At 32.8% G+C, this 24,610-nt stretch overlaps 1 protein-coding gene across 1 annotated transcript; it reads right to left on the bottom strand.

Moving 5' to 3' along the window:
* Positions 1-3,379: 3,379 nt before the first annotated feature.
* Positions 3,380-24,197, bottom strand: tko (30S ribosomal protein S12 technical knockout). Its single transcript, XM_077434572.1, has 5 exons — positions 24,066-24,197; positions 23,910-23,982; positions 4,037-4,200; positions 3,795-3,958; positions 3,380-3,712 (listed from the first exon to the last, which is right to left on the bottom strand). The coding sequence occupies exons 2-5, from the start codon at positions 23,980-23,982 to the stop codon at positions 3,628-3,630; spliced, it is 486 nt and encodes a 161-aa protein (XP_077290698.1). The 5' UTR covers positions 24,066-24,197; the 3' UTR covers positions 3,380-3,627.
* Between the last annotated feature and the right edge of the window lie 413 nt (positions 24,198-24,610).

Here is a 24,610-nt window from a genome sequence, read left to right as displayed (position 1 = left end):
ACATACAAATTGCAACAATATATTAGATATAATTATGTAAATTATGTTCATGTATATCTTACGGTTTGTATTGATTTGTTGATTTCAATTTTGTTTACAATAAATACTATCTTAAACGTGCAAACAAAATTCGCTTGTTTAAATAGCTTAATAGTATGTACATATATTATCAAAATTACATAACATAAGCGATTGCGACGTGTTTTTCTAAAAGGCAAAAATATTTTTTTTACTCGCGAAGGATGAGTTCTCACAGTTGAAAGAAATATAGGAAGGAAAGCCATTCAAATTCGCTCAACCCTGAAGTGGCCAAAATCGTATACGCACTTAAAACCTACCAAATTGATACATCCGCAAGCGCAACAATAAGCGTCATATGAAAAAGTGCTTTATTTTTCAAAATTTTGTACACATTTCATATGTTAGTATCCGGTATGAGTTAGTGGCAAATTATGCGAAAAAAGGTTCAGTATGACAGTTGTTCGATTTGTTCACACGATTAGAGCAACATTTGAACAATAGTACATATTATAATGCAATGCTTTCTGTGTATTTACGCGAGTTGTGTATCAAGTTTGCAACTGGTCATGGCGACCGATAGACCCACAGTAGCTAATTCATTAATTAATTAATTTCGAACGTTTTTATTCTATGAAATATTTACAAGAGCGAAAGGATTGTTTGTTATAATAGAGCTGCTTCTTTGGGTAGGGTTGTTCCGTTCTAATCGGGAAAGGAGGATAAACGATGCGAATATAAAGTTACTTCCTGAAGTGCCACTTTCAGACAAACGGGTCGTGTTTGTTCAGCGCACACTTCGTACGGCAAACAAACATATCCGACAAGTTTTCAAAAAGGACATGAAAAAATCATAGCATCGTTTCCCGAGTACGGGACGGTCTGGCCAAATGTCGTTATGTCGGCGTAACAGTAAAATTGGGGATTATATTCGGGTTGTGTTCCGCAGTTTTGAAATTTTGACGCAGGAAAAAAATTTGCACCTTATGCTGCACCAGATGTTTCAAATCTGAAAAATATTTATACGAATAAAATTATATATATATAAATAACAGCTAGAAAGTTGGACAAAAAAAGTGCCGGAACGGCACCTGAGAGAATATTAATGGATGAAAGGAACAGGGCCGCACTTACCATAGTCCAAATGTGTGCAACGCACACAGGCGACTGAAAAAATTATATTCCGTAAAAAATACGAAACAAAAAATCGTACTTTTTAAAATTCATTAAGGTTATTTTGTTGTATACTTGTGGATTGCTGTTGCAAGTTTCAACTTGCAACACATCCGAACTGTAATTCGGGGAAATAACGGGATAGCAGGTATAGCGTCGGTCCGCATAGAGCTAGGTATTTTATGTTCTATTATCTTTGCGACTGTCAGATGTATTTCTTCAAGGATGTTGAGTATTGGTTGGTCATCAAAAAATAATATCCTAGATGTTGGATAGGGGGTAACAACACAATGTTTTTTTTTATAAATGAACTTGAAAACTTTCAGTCTCTCTTATCGTCTGGTCCTGTTCAGAAGTAAACGCTTTGGTTTTCCGGTTAATTTTTATTGTGATTAAAATTGTCTATAATGTACCCCGAATTAATATGATTTATACAAATACTGATAAAATTAAAGGGCGGCCGATTTAAGTTTGCACACGGGCGGCCGAACTCCTAGGCGCGGCCCTGGAAAGGAAGATAAATGGACAAAATTAGAAAAATGTGTGGAGTGATATGGATGAGAGTTGCGCTAAAACAGAGACGAATAGAAATGCTTTAAAGAGGTCTTCGTCCAGTAGTGGATGATGAATGATGACGAGATATTGAGGAAATATGTAATGGGGGACTAATAAAATATAATCTCCTAGAATCTAGGACCTAGGCCATTCATAAAGTGAATCGGAATGTATATGTAATTCCAATTCCAATTATAAGTAATATTATTTCATGCTTGATTGTAATAAGTTCATCTTCATAACATTTGATTGTGCAAGTGTAAAGGGCTGACAAATATGCCTTTGGAATTTCAGAACAATCAAGTCTGAGAATTATAATGTGTTTATATGACACAAGTTGGTTTTAATCACATTCCAAATAGTACAAGTGTGTTTTAAATATGTATAATTGTTTTGTTTGATAATGTGTATGTGACCATTTACATACATGCATGTGTACCTTTTCTTATGGGTAATGTCTATAAGTACTTATCTTATCCAATGGTAATTATTAATAAATAATGTCAAAACCCTACTGTAGATCAGTGGTGAAAAAATGTATACAAACGTGTGTCTAAGTATTGAGTAGTTATTCATATCAATTGTAATAGTTAAGGAAGTAGTTTGAATACCCCTGTCTAAAGCTGAAAAATAAATAATGTCGAGTGCCATTCGAGTGCATATGGGACAATATGGGTTTGTTTGCGGTGCACAAATGTCATTCAAAATATTTCACAGAAGGCTATTCCAAAAAAAAAGGATTTTTGAAGATAGGCGCACGCCATGATCGATCGCGATACAAATTAGAGAATAAAGACATGTGCTTTGTCGATTTTTCTATAAAAACTAAATAGAAACCAATGTAATACATATAATACCTGAGAGGTGATTCAACAACAATTTTATTAAATAAAAGTTGTCTTACTTATTATTGTAAATCTAAAAATGTAATAAATCTTTTGACAAGTAGCAACTGTATTGTAATTAATTAAAATTTTCATTATAATATAATCTTATATATGTATATAAAACAAAGAATTCTGATTGGTTGTCGTCAAATTCGTTTCTGATTTGTTTAAAATTCAAATAATTTTTTTTTTATCCATAACTTGCTATTACGCTTAAACTTCTAGATATGAAATTTCAGTTCAATAAACTAAAAGGTTTCTGAGAAAAACATTAAAAACCTCGATTCTCTATAGTAAAACTACTACTTCCGGTTCAGATAAAAATATTTAAAAAATATAAGGTTATAGATATTATTATTTCTATTACATGTAAAAAAATTTTAATCCGATTCAGTTAGCGGTTTGGGAGATAATTGAATTCAAAAACTTAAAAAAAAGAGGACACCTATAAGGGGAGGTACCATTTCCGGTCAACTTAAAAATTTGAAAAAAATTTACGTCGTGTCGATAAGAATTTCAGTAACCGATACTAAGTTTCGGTTCGATAGGACTAACGGCGTTGAAAAAATCCCCAAAATACACAGACACACACACACACACATTTTTTCTAGATCATGAAAACGTGATCAGTAATGGATTCTGAGTTCGAATCAGTCAAAATCTCGAGTTCGAATTTTCGCATGATCACAAAACTTCATCTATTGTTACTACATACATAGATAAAGTAAAAAAAACAACAAATGAATGTCTACTATTAGATTAGCCATGTTTATTACAATGTTTATGTGTAACGACTAGTTATTAATATATTTAAGGATATTGCACATTTACAGAACCATATTTTAAAAATAAATGACATTTTTGTAATTACAATTATTATGTAGTTGTATTAGGAAATTATGAAATAAAAAATAAGTACACATTTTATTTCTAGAATCATTTATTAACTAAAAACATAATAGGTATAACACATTTGTAAAAAAAAGCATTAAATTTATGACTGTGGTTGCCTAATAACGTGTGGAAGATCAAATTTTCCACGCACACACTTCAATTTCACTCCGGGACAATCTTTAACTCTAAAAAAGGAAATAAAATTCATAATATTTAAACATCATATATGCATACGTACATTTATTTTAAATATTTGCAATCGCATACCTTCCAACTCTGACTAAAACAATATTATGCTCTTGTAGGTTGTGACCGATTCCGGGGATGTACGCCACCATTTCTTTATTATTAGACAGTTTGACCAAAACGCATTTTCGATTAGCAGAATTAGGCTTCTTCGGCTTCTTGATAAGAGTTTTCAATACAACACCCTGAAATGATAATTTTACACAAACGATTACAAAATCAAACACACTACAAGAGCATCATCGGTGAATTCAAAATTTTACCTTAGCAAAGGGTGCGTTTCCTAGAGGATTACGATTCTTTCGAATTTTATGAAGGGGGCCTGTACGGTGCATTCTATAAAGTGAGGTCACACAACGTGACAAAATAGTCATGGGACCTCCTGTTGCAGCACCAAACGAAAACTTGTCGAGGATCGGTGGTGCAACTGCAACAGACAAACGCACAAATTAGCAAAATTTTACAGATATTAAAAAAATATATATGTTTGCATATACATAAACGAGGTCGTTAGGTTAATTAGAAAACAACTATCGTTGATTATCTAGTGTAACTGGCTCCATTGGTATTTATAATAATTTGTACAAATACATATGCATATGTATATTTATGTACGTCTTATATATCGTATTATACGAGGAAAATAAAATGTATATATAATATTTTGACGGCATATGCGTTCGAGTTTTCCGACATTTTGAGTGAATTTCGAATATTTATCATTTTGATATTCGAAAGAAGTGCCAGACCTCTCAGTTCAGTAAATAAGTTTTACTGTGCTGTGGAAGAGGGTCGAAATCGTTTTTTTTACGCATCATAAATTGAACATATGATTTCCAAATCGAAAGATATTCTCATGAACCACAATAGCTTTGCTATTTGCTCGCGGTTTACATAAATTTTACAATACGTTCCATTTCCATTTTCAATACGAAAATATATGAAAAACGTGGGACCTAATGTATGTAGTTCTTTCGAAAGATTTTGAATGTGATTGAAAATCTTATATAAATTTTCGCCTCTCGCTATTGGAAAGTCTGCGATTAATTCAAACAGGAAATTTTAAGGGATTTTTCCTTCAATGCTGAGGGTGTCTTTTGACGTATTGACGAGGGTGTTGCGGTAAGGGGTTGTATCACCATTTGTTACAAATGCCAGAGGCGGATCGGGACGTCCTCATCAAGGATTATTATCCCTAGTCCACATGTCGCACCTCCAGGAATTATATCCAAACATCGCAAGTCACAGCATGGAAGCCGTTAATTTAATTTCGTGGATTTTACTGAGAAAACACAACATCATCAGACGATATTATCTTATTTTGGCAGACAGTTTTGACAAGACGCGGGATATTCCTCAAATGCTACTATTGAATAGTCACCGATGCGAAGATCATATATCAGATAAATGTATGCATTATATTATATTTGGGTTTGTACATATTTCGCTATTTATATGAGCGATGAAAAATTGACTTCCTATTCTTATTGTATGCATAATACATGTAAAGGAAAGCGCTCGTATGTATACGTAAAAGGATTCGGCATTGCTTTCAAATGACACACGAACAATTTGTAAACAAGATATGATAAATAGTACTGTGGAAATTGGAATTTGTGTTTTACATTTGCCGCCGAATGAAATATAGCGGCATGTGACATTCACAAACAACTGAGAAAATGCTTTCGAAGGTGTAGGTATATCTCAATTGGAGTTTGCTTGTATGCATTGAAAATTGAGTAGGTATGAATATACATATATGTACATATAAAGAGTACGAATTATTATGAAATGCCTTCTCCTACTATAATCTCTTAGCCTAAACCAAAATAAGTTAAAATTAAATTTAGCGGATGATACATTATTTAAAAACCTTTTAAAAACTTTTAAAATCTTCTTTGACCCTGTTCGAAGACATTTAAACCAAAATTGGTTTATGACGCAAAGTTAATGCAAATATCGTTACCCCAGCATTTTCAAGGAAAATGGCTATATACGATACATACATATTGGATGCACGTAGAGGAAGTACATAACTTTTTTTATGAATATATCAACTCCAAAGAATGTTTAACCTATAGAGAGTTACGAAAAATGACACATTTTAAATGAGCCCATTTGCCCCATCTTAATCAGCCAGTAACTTGAAATGCTTTCGTTTATTTATTAATAATGGGTTAGTTATTATAAAATTTTTATTTTACCATGATAGCATTACGGGTTGTCCTTGAGCGACACCTATGGTATTAAATTTGAAATAGTAGGTAGGATGGTTTTGCTAATTTGATGAAGAACCGTTGCAATAATGAAATCGGATGAATTGGCAAAATCTGAGAGGAAACGATTGACTCGGAGTCACAGATATCTACACAAGTCTGATCAGCACCACTGCAGAAATACTTTCGAAAAAATTCTCTTCAATCGAGGTCAACCGAGGGCTTGAATCCGGTAACCTCTCAGTGGTTAGCATTAACGCAAACGTTTCAGTACAAGCGTTCACTGCTTCTCGTTCATGAATATACTAGTTCGTTCATACACAATCTATGGGATTTAGTTAGCAAGTGAGTTTTAAGTTACTTTAACTAACTTTAAGTACGCATGAAACTTTTAGCCGTCAAAACTATTGAGCTGTCAAAATGCCAAGAATTTAAAAGGGCAATTCTATGGAAACCACATTACAAGGTTGTTATAATTCCCGTTTTCTCTAATTGTTAAAATCTTGCCACCCAGGGTATGCACATGTACACAGAGGATGGGACAAACGATTGAGAATATTTTAAATTATGCCGAATAGTTTGTGCATGAATTAATAATTCAATTGTTAATTTGTTCTTTTGTGTACACTTCAACTGGCCAGATTGGTTTATGTATGAACAAATTAGTATGTATATGAACGAACGAGATGTACATTTGGACTGTAACATATAAATATGTACATAAATGATCAGATAATTTTGCCAGTTGGTTCATAATTTGACACATGTACATACATACATATATATGTACATAGTTATTAAGCACAATAAAATGATTTTTAAAAGCCGAAAATAGTGACTACCTAATTTTATAGCATGGAAATTTTGATGCATCCTATACAATTGTTTACAAACCAAATTCATACGTATGTATTTAGTAACTGATTTACTAATCTAATATTAAATTGCCTTCGGTGATGTTTCAGACTTTAAACCCTTGAAGTGCACGGATGTTTTCATAGTTTCTGAACGAGAAACTGAATAGACACTTGGTTAGTTATGCAACTTTCATCAAGTTTACATTCGATCAACACTTTTAGACAGATACATACTGCACTATAAGCATTCTTGTCATAAAAGAAATCGATAATACATACAATACATATCTATTTGTGCACACATTTCGCTCATATTTCTATAACTTCCTAGAAAAGTAACGTTGCTTCGCTAATCCCGACAGGTGAAACTTAACAGTAACCCATAGGATAGCAGACACCGTTCGCAAACACTCACAAAAGACCTCACGAATGAAAAAAAAAATGGTACACATTGGAGAAAGATGGCATGGACGCATTATGCACATACACATGGGAAAGCCACGAAGCAGCGCATCTCACTATGAATCCGTGCATATTCCGCAAAAATTCATATTTGCACGACACAATGGGCGACAATGGCCGGTAATGTTATGAAAAATGGCCGACGGGAGAGATGTGGTCAACCGGGACATAATGAAAGGGTTGGTCAGCCCCCATTATCGCGATTGAATGGGTCGCAGAAGCTGAGAGTCACCCTAGAGGACCGCAACAATGAGGCCCCCGCAAACTGCACATGCGTGTCGCAAATAAGGGATGAATTTAGATGTCAATAGACAATGGTGTGTGGGCTTCCTGTCGTTCATATCTTTTTGCGTTCGAACTGCATCGATGCGATCGCAAATTGCACCGGGATGAGTCGGCTCCGTGACGTGACACACATTGCAATTATAAGCGGGAAACGCTCGCTTACAATTACACACAATGCATATAATTGATTTTATGTATGTAGATATAGTTTGATTAGATCTGTATAATAATTCAAATATCAGTTTATATTTATATTGAAAAGCTCTGATGTGACTTTATCTACGTATACGAGGTATATACATAAGTATAAAAAATAAAATTCGTTCAAATATAATATACCGGCTATGAAAGCAGCTTCGATACAAATTGAGCGCAAATGTAGGGAAATACTTCCGGTTGTCGGATTTCGTTCAAATTTTTTTATTACTTAAAATCATTACATACACATTAAATATCAAGAAGATCAAAATAATTTCAAAGGTCAATATAAAATGAGGTTGAATTGTTTTATGGTCACAAAACCTATAGATACTTACATATAAAAATACGAATATATGCAAAGTGCCGTTGTAGTTCGAACCTTTTTTTAAGTGCTTCGATAAAGATCTATTATTTAATTTTTCTAAAAAGCCTACTTGATCGTTTGGCATGTTTTTATGCATGGGTATTTTGCGGGTATAAAACTAGATTTACCCATTTAGTTTTACAATATACAATATAATATAAATAGTTTCAATCGAAAGTAAATGAAGTTGTGAAATTTGGTAGAGTTTGATTAAAAATAAAATTGAAGATAATTAATTATATTTATAAAATATAAAATTTATATTTATCATAATAATATAAAATATAAATCACAATTTTAAAAGAGCTAATGACGCCTTTAAATAATTCTCAAATCTACTTGAAAGTAAAAGACGTACCAATACATATGTATACATATTATATTTATTTCTTTAAAAATACTTGGAAAGGAGGAAAAATCTCTGGAAGGGGTAGTTACAAAAAACAATAAAATAATAGTGACAAATATATAAAAATATTGAAACTATAAATATCAATTATATGATGTACGTATGTAGTTTTAGAGAATTAATGTTTCTTGTCGGTATTTGCTATTTTAATGGTGAATTTAAACTAAGGTCTCCAATAAACTTACGTACAGAGCACTAGCGATGATGCAAAAAAAAAACTAAAAAAATAGGCCACAACGTGAACAAACTGTTAAAAACCCATTACGAAATTGGAATTCCCGAGCTACTTAAAACGCCCGTCTTTTATCTATTAATACGTTTAAATTGTCATCAGTTTTTATACATAGCCTTTTTTAAACCGTAAAAAGCGAAACTCGATCGAGTGAAACGAAAGTCCCATTTTTTATCGCAACGAAATTAATTCTGCGTAAAACTCGGTATACCTAGGCGTGTCTGTGACAGACATTATGAACAGACAGTTATGCCTTTTTGCGATTAATTTCAATTTATTAAACGATTCACCATTTTTTCTCAATGGGACTAACCCGCACTTGGTAAATTCCCACAATTGTCGATATTGTAACATTAGTTAATATAAAAATTTTGCTTTTATATCTATGAAGTCGTTTGTATGAAAACATTACTCACATGGTTAAGATCCATGTTGTATGTATAATAAAATATTAGGCAAACACGAATAATATAACACAATACTCAAAATTTATTTTAATTGAAATTTTACCACATAGTAATACAAATAGGAAATGTAAAATCAAAGAAAAGTTCCATTTTAAAATAAAAGTTTTTTAAAACAGGCTTAAATTTGCTTCTCATATAATTTTGTAATAATAATAGCTTTAGACATTAAAATAACATTAGTATACCGATAACCTAAAAAGCACTTTATATTTTATCATACATGAACTCTATTGACGATCTTAATCATGACATACAGCGTTTCCAATAAAGAATTTCTTTAAATAGAAATTAATTTGTCGAATTTTGAATGAATGCATCTCAAAATTAATCTTAACCTATTAAAGTAAGATATTTTCTATTTAACGATACGCGAACTCGCCGTAATATTACCGGGAAAATTATCAGAAACCATATTAGATCAACATGTCTACTTCTGAGGGGAAAATCGAAACTAATTAAGCCTCAGCAAAGAGAAGACCCCGAATTTTCCCCGCACACAATATTTCCGAACAATAAATAATAATATTGGTTGAAACATTATATTGACTCCATTACAGCTAATGAGATATTGCGGTTACATGTTTTTGCGCACTAGCACTACTCGCCGAGTATACACAGTTTCGATTTTACCGAATCCTTTATTTTTTTTACCCCTAGCTTGTCCATCGTCCTGTGACAATGCGACCGCACAAGAAAAAGGATTAACGGAAGGAAAAAATTCAATGTTCGCCTCCGAAAGGCTTCAAAGTTTTCCAATTCTGCACCCACTCTGGGGATCTCGAAACAGTTTTGCAAGATGTACTTTAAAATCGTCTAAATCGAATACTTTATATACAACTACGTAGTACTCCACAAAGTGCATATGTACATACATACATACATACATATACACATGAATGGAAGGGTTATTGAATTTTCTCCCTGGAGAGAAATTCATCGTTATTTAAAATTGAGTATCCCGTGGAGCATTATTAAAGTGCCGTATTATTTTATGATCGGGAAAACTAACCGTCTTCGGTCAGGAAGTTTTACAGTCGATAGCTTTGAACGAAATGTGTTCCAATTATTGAAATATACAGTGGAAAATTTTACACCAAAAACGGTTTATGCTTTAGAAATATCTTCATCCATGTTTGATTGGGTGCTATAATGGCAAGCGCTCAATGTATGCTTTATGCTCAATTCTGAACATTTTGTAAGATATTGAGCAAATTTGTTACTATGTAAGAATATCTTCGAAACGGAAAACCATTGTAATTCATGGAGACTTCAATTTTATTTTGGAGAGAGTAAGAAGAGTATTATAGATATAATAAGTAAGAAGAGTATTATAGATATAGTGATCGTGCAATTGAGGAAACTTCAGGTGTGCTCTTATACCGTACAAGAATCATTACATACATACATATGTACATATGTAGATGAAGAAGTGAGTCCTTTTTCACATACATATGTTTGTCATATAGTTAAATCTGTTTAAACCATAGAAAAAAATAATTATATTAAACTATATATTTTACAGTGAATTTGTATTCCTTAGTAAAATTATACTTTCACCAAATCAGTAGGTGAAAGCGTATTATACAAATCAGGACAATAAAAACATGCTGTCAGGTCGGATGCTAGATCATAACAGCACCAATTGAATGAAAGGACAGAGGACTGTTCAGTAGATGAAAAATAGGACATTCCATTCAGGAATCACACGGTTCCCATATGAAGATGTATGTGTTTGGACAAACTGCAAAAGTTGGTCTAGCATTATCAAATTTGCCTTCTGATGTAAATAAACATTTATAAACTGCGGAAAACATAGAAAAACTTTTGTTGGAGGTAGAAGAAGAAGACACAGCATCGTATTCTGTGTCTTCTTAAGTATTCTGAATAAGAATTCCCTAAAGCGCCAGTGAAAGTAAATTTTCACTGTGAGTATGAAATCACTGTTTCATATTTACAAAGTATCAACTTAATCAGCTGAAATTGTTCGGGAGTTAAAAAATCCAAAGAAAAATGAAAAAGAGGAGATCTACTAAATGGTGACCGGAAAAGTGCACTCGAGATAGTTGCACTCTCGACACATCCAAACTTTCAAAGATGCTCAAGGAGAACTAACGCAAAATAGAATTCTACAAAAAAGCGTCAAGGGGTATTTGTATGTTATCCGAGGGTGCTAACCTTTTCTGTGGAATTCTATTGCGTAAGTTCATTTTGAGCGCCTTTGAAAATTATGACTTCTCGAAACTGCGCCACTATTCAGTGTAATTTAGTGCATCTTTCCGGGAACCCTACTAAATATATGTATAACCAATACGAAATTGCGGTATGATATAAACGTGTTCGAGTTATCCTAAAAGTACACATAAGCAAACAGACATTTTCTAAAAAACATAAAAAGGGATCGATACATAAATCAGTCAAAATTTCTCACGAGCACAATATTCACTAAAATAAACAAGGAGTTATTCATCAACATTTTTATTGACCGATCCGACATTGCGGTTAGCAACACGCAAAATAATATTTATATTAATAAACTTAATATTTATATAGAATACACATACGACCGATCATACACTATATCAACGCCTCTATTATGGTGTAATAAATTTCCACCACGTGTTACATATTGGGAATCTGTGGAAACGCAACGCACACGCGTGTTGTATTTTTTTCGCTTAGTCGGAAAAAAGGCCTCTCCGTGAACTTGGGAAATAAGTTGTCTCAAACGATTGTGTCCTCGGATAATACACGACAATGGTCAAATGTAATGGACGTGACAATAGAAACTGCAATTCGGGATGACCACACAGATTCTACCCACCACATACATAATATTACACATATGAAAGCGCAAATTCAATTTGACATCCTTTACAAAGGGCTTTCTGAGAAAAGTTTTCATTGTTTTCATATAACATAATGTGTTACAAAAATATTGACAAAATAAAATCTGAATTGCAATTTTAGCATATCAATGATCCGACTTCATCATATTGATAAAATACAAATTTGATACACTGTGCCTTCGTATATATGTATGTATGTATAATATTGTACATTTAATTTCCGTTGTGTGTTATTTTGAAAATCTGCAATGGAAAAGCCGAGATTTACATTTGAATTGAAATATGTGTCGGCGAAATGTTAACCAACAAATAAAATGAGAGATAGAGTTGAAATCAGTCCCTGGAGAATGAGTGGTGGTCGACTTGACAGGTAGATACCTACGTGAACCGAATGTTTCGTACCACTGTAATATTGCGGAAGTCCGCAAAGTCGACTGCAAAGCCAATTATCATTTAAAGAAAATGAAAATAAAATTTACAGAAATGGAAAATTTTTGTCGAATTAATACTAGTTATAAACTGAAGAAAAAACTATTCTGTAATATATGTTACAAATGTACAATACATATGTACATATACTCGGATAGTTGACGTATACATACATAAAAAATGCTTAAATATGATTAAAAAATGATTTAATCTAAAAAAGTATATATTCAGGCTAACTCGTATGTATAGCTGTCACACTGGAAAGCATTATGACTACACTTCTCCAATCAGCTGATAGCCGATCGTGATCACTAGGAATGTCCATAGTAATCTGAATTTACAAGGACGTCCTGTGGGCATAGGCAAGTAAGGCAGCGTCTAAGAGCGGCATATTTTGAGGGGCGGCAAACCAAAGAAAAAGAATTGAAATGATTATCTTGCATTCTAATTAATTGATTACTATCATAAAAACATATTATAATAAGAATTTAAAAAATATTAATCTTTAATATAATTATCATATTTTTTTTCGTTTGTGTGGTATTTTTAGAAGGGACGGCATTTTTAACGTCGCCCAAGGGCGGCACAAAGTATAGGGGCGCATTATGAATTTATATACATAGAACTATTACAAACTAGAATTTAGTCAAAAGTGTCTTGTATTTTTAGAATACTATAAAGGACATGCTTGCTAGAGTCTTTGCCTATATTTCATCATTTAAGATGATGAAACATAGCAAACACTAAATAAAAACCAAAACGAATCTATGTAAATAAGTCCATTATTCGAATCGATGGAATTTAAACGCTCTCAACAGTCAAATATGTATATATGTATATATATATATATATATATATATATATATATATATATATATATATATATATATATATTTTTTTTTTTTTAATTACTAGCGATATCTATTGGCCAACTTCCAAATTGTTAGTGAAGATCACAACCCGCATCCATAGCCTGAATCGTACTATCACTGGACATCGGCAATTGTTTTTCATTTTATTATCTGGTGTAACTTCTCAACGCCGTGTCGTCATAAACCAACCTGTTAAGTGGTTGCCAACAAACACACTTCCTTGACTACACAATGGCGCTTCATACTTTCGCGTCGGTAAAATCGTAATTACAAATATTATTATTAAGAGGTTACATACATATACATATGTATGTACGTGTATACACACCATGCAAACGCTCATTTCTGGAATACATACAGACATACACTGCCGATAGGCCTAAAATATAATTAATGTGAGGGGGTGGCATTCGAAGATCTAACGGGTCTTCCATTGTGTTCGGGCGAATATTAATTACGGCGTTAAGCCCCTGTTGCGATATATAAACTATCCGGGAATTGGACCATTATTCAAAATTGATTTCGGCAGGTAATATCACAATGATAGTGGGCGTCGTCATTGCTAAGCATTGTTCTGAAAGCTTATCGCGAACGACTCGATATCGAGGAAGGGGGGATTTGCGATTTAATTGATCAATAATAACCAACACTATCTATCTGGACAAGGGAATAACGATAATAGCGAGCTTTTCGAAAATATTGAACGTCAATTTTCGCGGTTTATCGCGGTTCAGATATGTATATTGTGCTGTAAAATATACGCCGGATAATGATCGCGGCAACAGGAAAATTATTCATGGCGGGACTCCCGTTATAATGGCATATTCGACCGGGGAATTTGCGATATATCATCGAATCAATTATCCCGGCCGGAAAATGATGAGGCTTTCCGTCGTAAATTTTACATTAACGCCGTTGAAATGATAACGGTACAGCCGTTAAGCTGATTTTAATATTCAACTGTGACACATATCGCTCTTGTCGATGAAAAACGTTTGAAATTTATAGGCGTATGCATGGGAAATTTGTAAGTGCCCCGATTAGTTATGATAGTTTTGATGGAATATTTAAATTTAACGTATTTTATTTTATTCCCCCTTTTTTAATGGCAACAAATTAAATGGCCAGTATTTTAATCAATTTCGGTATGTATATAAATCAATTTTCGGTCTGTAATTTATTACAAAATGGACAATATAAAAATCTGACGTACATTCGTCAGAACAAATAACAATGCCTGTTACATGTAATTGTCTATTAAGATCGTAACAATCTCGTGTTGATACCAATCAAAAAGTAATACTTGCCATTCGTCAAAATAAAACTATTTAAATGCTGACCTTTTATTATTTATACTGACCACTTGTATACTGAACGATGGATACTGACCGTTTAATATACAAAAATACTGACCTTTCATATTTAAATATTGATAAAAATAGACTAAAATACTTACCAGTAAAATACAAGCCTATTTTAATTAATTAAATTTCGTTGTGCGAAGAAAATTTTTTGACTATAAAAAGCAACGGAGTATGTTTGTACAAATAAACAAATAATCTTTTCATTGTCAAATTAAGGAAATATTAATTAAAAGATATTCGGAAAATACGATACATATAAAATTTTTATTCCAATTTTCATTTACATTTTTCCTCTCAAAGCTCCAAACGTGGTTATTATCTGAATTGTAATAATAATTGAAAATGCATGGCATGTTTTTATTTAAGTTTGGTCAATTATTATCAGTAGAGCCCGGAATCTGAAGGGGCTGTTTATTGTTCAAAGATTGTAAATGCATTGTTAAAGGTTTGCCGAACCTTTTTTACAAAGGATTTACAACAATGGAACAATAGGCGGCACGTTTCCGGCCCCTTCAGATTCCGACCTCTAATTATCAGACTTAGATGGCCAGGATGCTTTAACCCACAAAAAATGGTTCACTATTGTTAATTAATATTGTCCTACAAAGCAAGAGAGCAAAAAAAAAGGTTGACAATAGTGAACCATTTTTGTAGGTTAAAGCATCCTGGCTGCCTCAAATAATAAATGGGCAAAGTTATACACAAACATATGTACATCGATTGAACAGTATTATAACTAAGGTTCGGCGCGACTCAGTAATATTTGGACAAAAAATGGGTTCATCATTGTCTATTACAATGGCCAACCTATTTCTTTTACTCTCTAGCTTGTATTTCATTTTAATAGACAGTGATAAACTCATTTTTTGTCCAAATAGTACTGGGCCGCGCCGATCTCTAATTATAACTAAATTCAACCCATTTAATAGTGAATTGTATATTCATTCAATTTTTTTTGTCACTATATATTTTTATTGAAAAATTTACTACATTTTAATTTAATTTACTATAATATTTTTTATTGAAAAATTTGATATGCCATAACCCATGTGGTACAATAATTGTATTTTATGTCTAATACTTACTATGTACAAAAACTTGACCATAGGTGTCGCCTTGGGGCAACCAGTCATGGCACCGTTTGCTTGAAATTAATGTATAATAAATAAATAAATAATTCGACATACGAAGTTCAATTGTGCAATTGAACTTCGTATGTCGAATTATTTATTTATAGTGAAATGATTTTTTGAAACCGAAACACTGAACAATTTTCTATGTAATTTTAAAGAATGGACATTTTAATAAATCTAATGAATTTACAGACCAAAATGATGTAATAAAAAACTGACCAAATATTTTATTGCTTTTTTTAATTACAGAAATGAAATTAAGTGAATTAGAGAAATGAAATGAGGAGGAGAGCATTAGTTTTGATGTTTTCTTCCAAACATCATACAATTATGTAAGAATCTGTAGAACTGAATTTCTAATAAACAAGCATACATTTGCCGATGTTAGCTTTTAATTTATATAAAATTAAGTAAAATATTCCAGTGCATCGGGGACCCGTCTGGAAGTTGGCGAAAATTACGAATGCATAATGATCGGCGAACGCGGAGAGGAAATATTGTTTTTTCAACTTGACTTTATTTCTGGAAGGAAGCGATACTTCCTTCCACCGGGGAGTAGCGAGGAAGACAGAAGAAAATGTCTCCTCTGAAGACGAGCCTCGGGGAAAAGCGGGGCTTCTCTAATTGCTCGCTCGAAAAGTTCACCAAAGTACAATAGAACGAATTTTCCAACCGCGGCGAATACGTTTCCTCCTCCAGAGGCTTTCAACTACTTACTCTCTTCGTACGTTTGCCTCTCACCTAAAATATACGTATATATCTATATAAATTAATTTTTAAACTAACCGCAGTGGCTTATTGCTACTTGGATCGGCTCGCCAAAAAATAAATTCGTACGATATAAATTTTTAGATAGTTGGGAAAAAGTCGCGATAAAGTTGAGAGTTAGGATGACATTTCGGACTTTGCGGCACAGTATCCATTAGTCGGATTTCAGCTCGAATTTTTTTCGCGTGGTTTAAAAAAAACGTCGAAAAATTCCCGAGTTTTTGTGACCAACGTGCGACTGGGGGGAAAATCTTCGAATTTATTGCGGCAAAGGTAAAAAACCGACAAAGAAAAGGCGACAAATTCATCCAGAGTATTAAACCAAAAAAAGCGTAACATATTTTACAGCACGACAGCTATTTGTATGCAATTATATTTTGTTTGATTTTAAAATCCAGAAACGATTCTACAAAATTTATTAAATATTGACATTAAAACTCCAGTTTCACTATAAATCATATGCATGTATTATCAAATTATGGAAGAAGAAAAAAAATAAGATTTTTTTAAAAATTTAATTATAGGCGAACCAAAACTTAAATTCTGATGAACCGGATACTATTCTAATAGTTGTTTCACGGTTGAATTATCTCAGTGATTCCTGATATGCGATCGGTGTCTCGAATACGCAAAAAAAATCTTGGTAGTAAAAGTAAAATACTGTTTTACAGCAGGGGTATCTAAACTTTTTAGAACGAGGACCAAATAGGAATATTTTGAGTACCAGAAGAGGATAGGATCAGATTATAATTTTTTTCGGGAATTCTAGAAATTTACCAAAGTTTTTTTTTTATCATTTATGGGTTTTGTAGATGTTCTGGAGTGGACCAGACAAAAAGAGGCCACATATCAAATTTTGAACCGTACTTTGGAGACCTACATATGTTTTACAGTTTTAGACACTTTTCAGATTGTCAAATCAATTGATGTCAAAAGTGAGGGTAGAAGATATGAGATAGTGGGTATAAGAAGAACAGATTAAAGTAGAAATATAAAAACAAAATTCCTTTGTAATGAATGTTTAACCGTTTTCTTTAAAATGTGTCAAGCAAATGTACATAGTCTTGGGTTTTTGGAAAGATCAATCAGCTAAAATCAGTAAGCGAAAGCAGCAACGAATGTTCCAAAAGCTCATCTGAAATAGAATGCTGAAAATGCTGAACTGAGTAAGGTAAGGGGAAATAAAAGCAAAAAAACATTCTAAATTTTGAATGAGAATGTAGGAAAGGTTTTTCAAAAGCCTATCTGAAATATAGTAAAATGCTGAATATTTTGAACTGATTAAGGCAAGGAAAAAGACAAGCAAAAAATGTTCTAAAAGCTCATCTAGAAGAGAATGTTTTAAGAAGGATGTTTCAAAAGCTCATCTGAAAAATAATGCTGAACTGAGTAAGATAAGAGAAAGAGAAGCAAAAAATAGTTCTAAATTTTGGATGAGGATATTGTGAGAAAGATGTTTCAAAATCTCATCTAAAATAGAATGCTGAACTGAGTAAGGCAAGGAAAAAGACAAGCAAAAAATGTTCTAAAGGCTCATCTAGAAGATAATGTCGTTAGAAAGATACTTCAAAAGCTCATCTGAAAAAGAATGCTGAACTGAGTAAGGGAAACAGAAGCAAAAAAATTTCGGATGAAAATGTTGTGAGAAGGAGAAATATAATGCTGAATAGAGTAAGGTAAGGGAAAAGACAAGCAGAGAATGTTCTAAAAGCTAATCTGGATGAGAATGTTATTAGAAGAATGCTCCAAAAGTCTATCTGAAAGAGAACACTGAAGATGCTTAACTGGAGTAAGAGCAAACTAAAAAAGTCTAGTTTCCTCTTTGTTGGAGTGTTCCCATTTGGTCTACGTGGACAAGAATAATGCATCATTACTACCTAGTACGATATTTCTCAATAGCAGTACGTACTTTCAGTGGCGTGGCATGGAAATCTCCTATTTTTATCGCACAGCCTTGCTTATATGTGTGCTAGCAGGATACAAGGGGACTAGGTGACGTTATACCTTGTGTCTTGCTCGCACACACGTAAGCAGGCTGTGCGATAAAAACAGAGAGATTTATACGGCACGCCACTGGTACTTCCTACCTAATAGGTTCATGAACATTATACCACAAACGACGAGACTTCATATGCCGATAAAGTCAATATAGAATCGGAAACAGTTCGAACAGTTGAATCGAAATGCATCAATGACATGGTTCAAGCCTCTGTCATATATGTACATATATTGCATCTTGACTAGAGCCAACTTGGGGCACGGCGACAATGCACGGAGTAATGAAGCCAGCACCAGTGGTATTTGAACGAAACAAAAGCGTTTCGAAACGTAAACACACTTCGTTCTCCATGCTCGCTACTGTTAAATTAATATTTCGACCCGTGCATTCTAAATTAAACTTTCCGATGCAGATGTTGCCAATGCGCAGGCCGCACAACGGACGTGACGTGATGCTGGACCGTGTGCACTCGACGAAAGTCGAAACCACTTCTTCCGAGATTGCCTACCTATGCTTGCACGTACATCCCTTGCGAATGTCTTATCCATGATGTTAATTAGTATTTGGCGAGACATGAGAATTCTCATATTAGGATTATTACTATTTTACGCTCCCGACCGAGTTTCAACGACAAGTACATATAGGACAAACTTATTGTACGTCTCCTACTACTTAAAAGTTGTCGGACGTGAGCATAATGCTAGACTGTGGAGGTGTAGTTCTAAATTCGAGCGACTCCTGACTCCATTTTCGCGTTTAAATCACATTTAAAACATTTTATTAGTTTCATTTCGTTAGTTTGGTGAAATTTCCAACCGTTCGAAATTTGGAAGCTGATTTTTAACCACTTCCACTCTTCCGATCGCTTTTTGATATTTTACCGACAAATGTCAAGTAAGAAAATGTCTCTGACATGAAGCTAGAGGAATTTGATCATCAACGAAATCATTAAAAATTACATCGGAATCATCTGTCAGATCGACGTGATGACAGCTAACTATCCAAACGCAGCTTTCTAGCGCCCGTGCGCAACTCACAGTATTAACAGCTGATTGGGATCTACAAGTTTACATATATGCCATCAGTTTTATTTACAGTTAATCATTGACAGTTTTTCCTTGCTGTCGAATTCATTTAGGATGTAACTTTCTGTGTGAAATTCAATTAACGGAATTCTCGATTAGTTTTCTCTAGTGAAGGTAATATACATATGTATTAAGTAATTATAATAATAAGTAATATTACTTTATTACAGTTAATTTAGAAGCAGGTCGAAAAATATGCGATATCAATTGGTCAGCAATGATATTTGTGGTAAATGAACATGCATGGTGTGAAGCGTGTGTGGGGGTGCATGTCAAGGAACGAGGGAAGCGTGTATGGAACCGTAAGGCTTGTTCGACGTTAAGACGTATAAATAAACACTATCTAAGCTACTCCATGTGTATCATTTGGAACCATCCAGGAACTGCATCCAGGATCCTATATGTACATATGTATAGATAATATAGTTATTTATTTTTATAAATATGCACATATGTATTTTTAAGGGACTATTGGCCGAATGGACACTTGGCCGAACGGACACTTGACCGAACGAACATAAGGTCGACGGACATTTGTCCGAATGAAATTTTTAACTGTTTAAATTTATCGAATTTTTATGAGGTCGATCGAGGTGATTTCTGATTAATGTATCTGTTTTCAGTGAGTTATGTTTAATTTTGAGTAAGATATACAATAGGCCAAATGTCCGTTCAGCCAAAAGTCCATCGGCCAAGTATTCATTCGGCCAAAAGTCCGCGCACGGTATATACATATACATATACCAGGAAGACTAAACAGGTAAACTCCAATGCACTTTCCTGGCCAATTATAAACACCAATAAACAATCATGTTTATACAGTACCATGGAGACATCTATGGAAAAATTCGATAGTACTAATATTTCGAGAAATACATACATTTTACAGCGTGGGTAGCATATTTATAATATCAGCAAATTTGAGATGCTATAAACTCGAATTTGCGAGAGACATGAAAGGTTTTTGCCAATTTGGTGGAACCGTTTCAATGAAATCAGATAAATTGGAAAACTCTGATATGAAACGATCGACCTGAAGTCATATATCCAAGATCTACCCAGCAACACCGGACCAGGGAATGAACCCATGACCACTCAATTGAAAGCATTACACGCTAACCACTAAACTATGTAGCTATGTTTTAAGTAAATATATCGCTACTGTAATAAAGCTTCTCGATTAATTGGAATCGAGATCTGTGTAGAAGACAAACTTCAAATTTTAGATTGAATTGCCAATTAAATTGAAGCGCGATTTAGAGGTGATATAAAAGCGGCAGGAAAATTGGTAGCGAATTGATAGCATAATCAAAAAAAATCAAATAGAATATACTTTCATAAAGCTCCTTTCACATATTATATGTATGAGCAATGAAGTGTCGAATTTTATAAAGTAGGATCGTAAGTGGTTCAAGAAAGCTTTAAAAAAGCCTTGCATAAAACTTCAGTCCAAAAAGTGTACGACCTAATATCGAACATGATGGATATCAGCTTTAAGCTCATGGCGAATGATTGATGTTCACACTAGACCGGGGAGTTTAATATTATAAGACGCTGCCAGCATCGTGTAAGTTTTATAATATCAAATCGAATGTACATAGGTATGGACGTAAATATATACATACAAACATGTATCGAATAAGTAAGATTGATACATTTGGAATTCTGAAAAATTTAGATGTTTCGAGTGTTAAGTTGGGAAAAAAGGGCTAAATAGGGATTTATCTGATGTTGTAGATCTATTTGTAACATCTGCCGGATATTGACGCGTGGCACAATATACATTTCTACTGTTGGAAGATACATAATCTGAGCTTAACAATTTTTGACGCGTGTCACCAGTTTCCGAGAATGTAGATACATATGTATGTAAGTACACACATGTGCAGCACTTCGATAGAAAAAGGTTACAAAAGAAGAGGTAAATTGTTTCAAATGGATTATAATAGATTGAGTTGATGATTGTAGAGGACGTCGAATATAAAAGTACTTTTAGTATGTGTGTGTGATTTTAGTAGGATTTATTACACGGTTCAATTATTTTTTCTTTTAGACAATTTTTTGATGAGTTTGTAATTTATGTATGAATTTTTGTAATTAATTTAGATTCATTAAATAATGATTTTATTAGATTATTATTATAATAAGTAAATTAAATAATTTAATTATTATAGTAATCTAATACATATATAAAATTTCAAAAGAGACTTTGTAAGGTTTAATGTAAGGTTCGGGTGGTAGAACAAAACTTTTTTATATTATAAAAATTATTAAAAAGCTGTCATATTGTACCAACTATCAGTACACTTATACCCAGTTATGTAGTGCTAAAAAGTAGTGCCGGAGCGCTGAACTTATATCCCCCTCTTTAAATTTTTCGATTTGGATAGAATTTTTTTAAAAGTTTTGCGAAAAGTAAAAATAAATTTATATTTGAAGTATATTTTCTATTAAATAGTATTTTATTTTTAATTTATTTATCACTTGTACAATGTAAAGAAAGAAGGCGTCGCAGGCGGAAATATTTTTTCAAAATTAAAAAATATTACGGAAAGTTTGTGTGACCAACCCATGACTTTATCTATATATTTGAGGAATGTAAGGTCACAAAAAAATTCAATATTGAACCGTACAGACACATTCACACGTACCGGCAGCATTATGAAATACTAATAGCTATGACAGCATTTTCGATACAATTTGAGCGCAAATCTATGGAAACTTGCACAAGACAAAAGTTCTACTTTCGGTCGTCAGATTTTGTTCAAAATATTTTTATTACTTAAAATCACTATCAGTATTATACACATTAAATACCAAAAAAATAAAAATAATTTAAAACGTCAAAAAAATAATGAAATATTGTTTAAAAAAAAAAATACTACTTCCGGTTTACAAATTCTGACCAAAACCTTATCAGCTCTAAGTTAGTACATAAAGAATACAAATAAAAAAATTTCAGCTTGATTCGTTCAGGGGTGTGGACAGAATAGTGGCCACGACATTTTTGACCTTTTTAAGAGGAAAAAATCCCACTTCCGGTTTATTAAATTTAGTGGTTTTTTTATTATTTTCATCGAATTTCCGGTCAACATAAAAATTTACGTCGTATTGATAAGAATTTCAGTAACCAATACTAAGTTTCGGTTCGATAGGACTAATGGCGTTCAAAAATTCTGCAAACACACACACACACACACACATTTTTTCTAGATCATGAAAACGTGAACAGTGATCAATTTTGAGTTCGAATTAGTAAAAATATCGAGTTCAAATTTTCGCATATTCAGAAAACTTCATCTATTGTTACTACATATGTACATAGATAAAGTAAAAACTAAAATATTCGAATTATTGTAACTTGAAAGTTTCAAACGAATAGTCTGTTTGTCTCGATGTTTGTTTTCAATTTAGTTTTATAACTCTAAATCCATTAATTATAAGCTTATTAACATAAACTAAGCCATTGTACATAAATCTAAAGTCGAATTTTTCATGCTTTGGTGTTGTCAAAGTCTGTTATTATTTTGTCAAAGTTTATTTTATTCATTAATTCATATTCTATTGTCACTAATTAATATTCTATTGAGGTTATTTTTCAGGAGGGTATGTGTCCAGGAGGTACATTTCCGGATAATCCCGTTGCCAATGTGTTACTATGGCACTGCATACGGTTATACATATATAAGTATAAGAAATGGCATCATGTTAAACCAAGTTCACTTACATAGTAGTTTAGTTATTAAACTGCTAAATGAACTTGGATCAAGTATACTTAACTTTAGTACATTGATTCACATATGCATAAATATGTATTGTATTATAGTATTGAAAACGTATCGCTTAGTTAATAATAATTTGTATGTACAAAATTATAATGAGTATGTTTAAAATCATTATTATCTGAGATTATCGACATTTTTTTCTATATTGATAAAACGTCATTCAAAATTACTTGTAATAAAATTTGTATATAAATAATGTGGATATTACTAGACTCTTATAGGTTATGTTAAATTCAAATCGGAATAGATTTAAATAGAGTACATTTCAAATTTCAGGTTGTGAATTGAATAACCACGAAACGACATACAAAAATATACAAATTATAAATCACCAACGTACTAAATTAATATCATCAACATACCAAAATTGTTCGGTTTTGATACAATGGAAACCGCTGATGAGAGCAACGAAAATCCTCGGCGTAGGAAATTCATCTGTACGAAAGACAAACGAGGATTATTTATTTAATTTAAACAATGAAATTCAAATTAGATCACTTTAATATTGAAAAACTTACGATTTTAGGCTTCAAATGTGAGAGGCCAATTCGAGGTTAGATCACTAGCTGTCAAATTGTTGTGTGCAGTAGAAATCTGCACTACCGACTTAAGATGTTTTACACATTTTTACATTTTGCTCATAGATGTCACTATAAAAAAATATATTATTTTACTCAAATTTTTAATAACGCTTTTTTATAAAGAAAATTTCAGAAATACTTTATCTAAAATCTACTTCGCCTATGGCACGTCGATATTATATATATGATATGAGTCAAGGCTAACTAATCACGAGACGATCTCAAAAAACCAGCCGAATTTTTGTACGAGTTAGTGACATTGTGTGTCATTGCCTTTTAATGACATACATATATAGGTACATACGTAGCCGGTAGCTTATAAGTATTTATTCAGTTGCATAAAAAAGCCAGGACTTCCGAATCCGGCTGTCAATTCCACGCGTTAAAATATCAAAGGTTCAACGTTCCGAATTTATTTACCTGTCAATCATTCGCCTCGAAGTTTCCTACCTTAAAATGCGTCCGCGAAAGTTGTATGTACA

Source organism: Arctopsyche grandis, chromosome 7 (assembly GCF_051622035.1).
Source record: "Arctopsyche grandis isolate Sample6627 chromosome 7, ASM5162203v2, whole genome shotgun sequence".
Lineage (NCBI taxonomy): Eukaryota > Metazoa > Arthropoda > Insecta > Trichoptera > Hydropsychidae > Arctopsyche > Arctopsyche grandis.
Note: the sequence above shows the minus strand (reverse complement) of the source record. Positions and strands in the feature narration are given on the sequence as shown.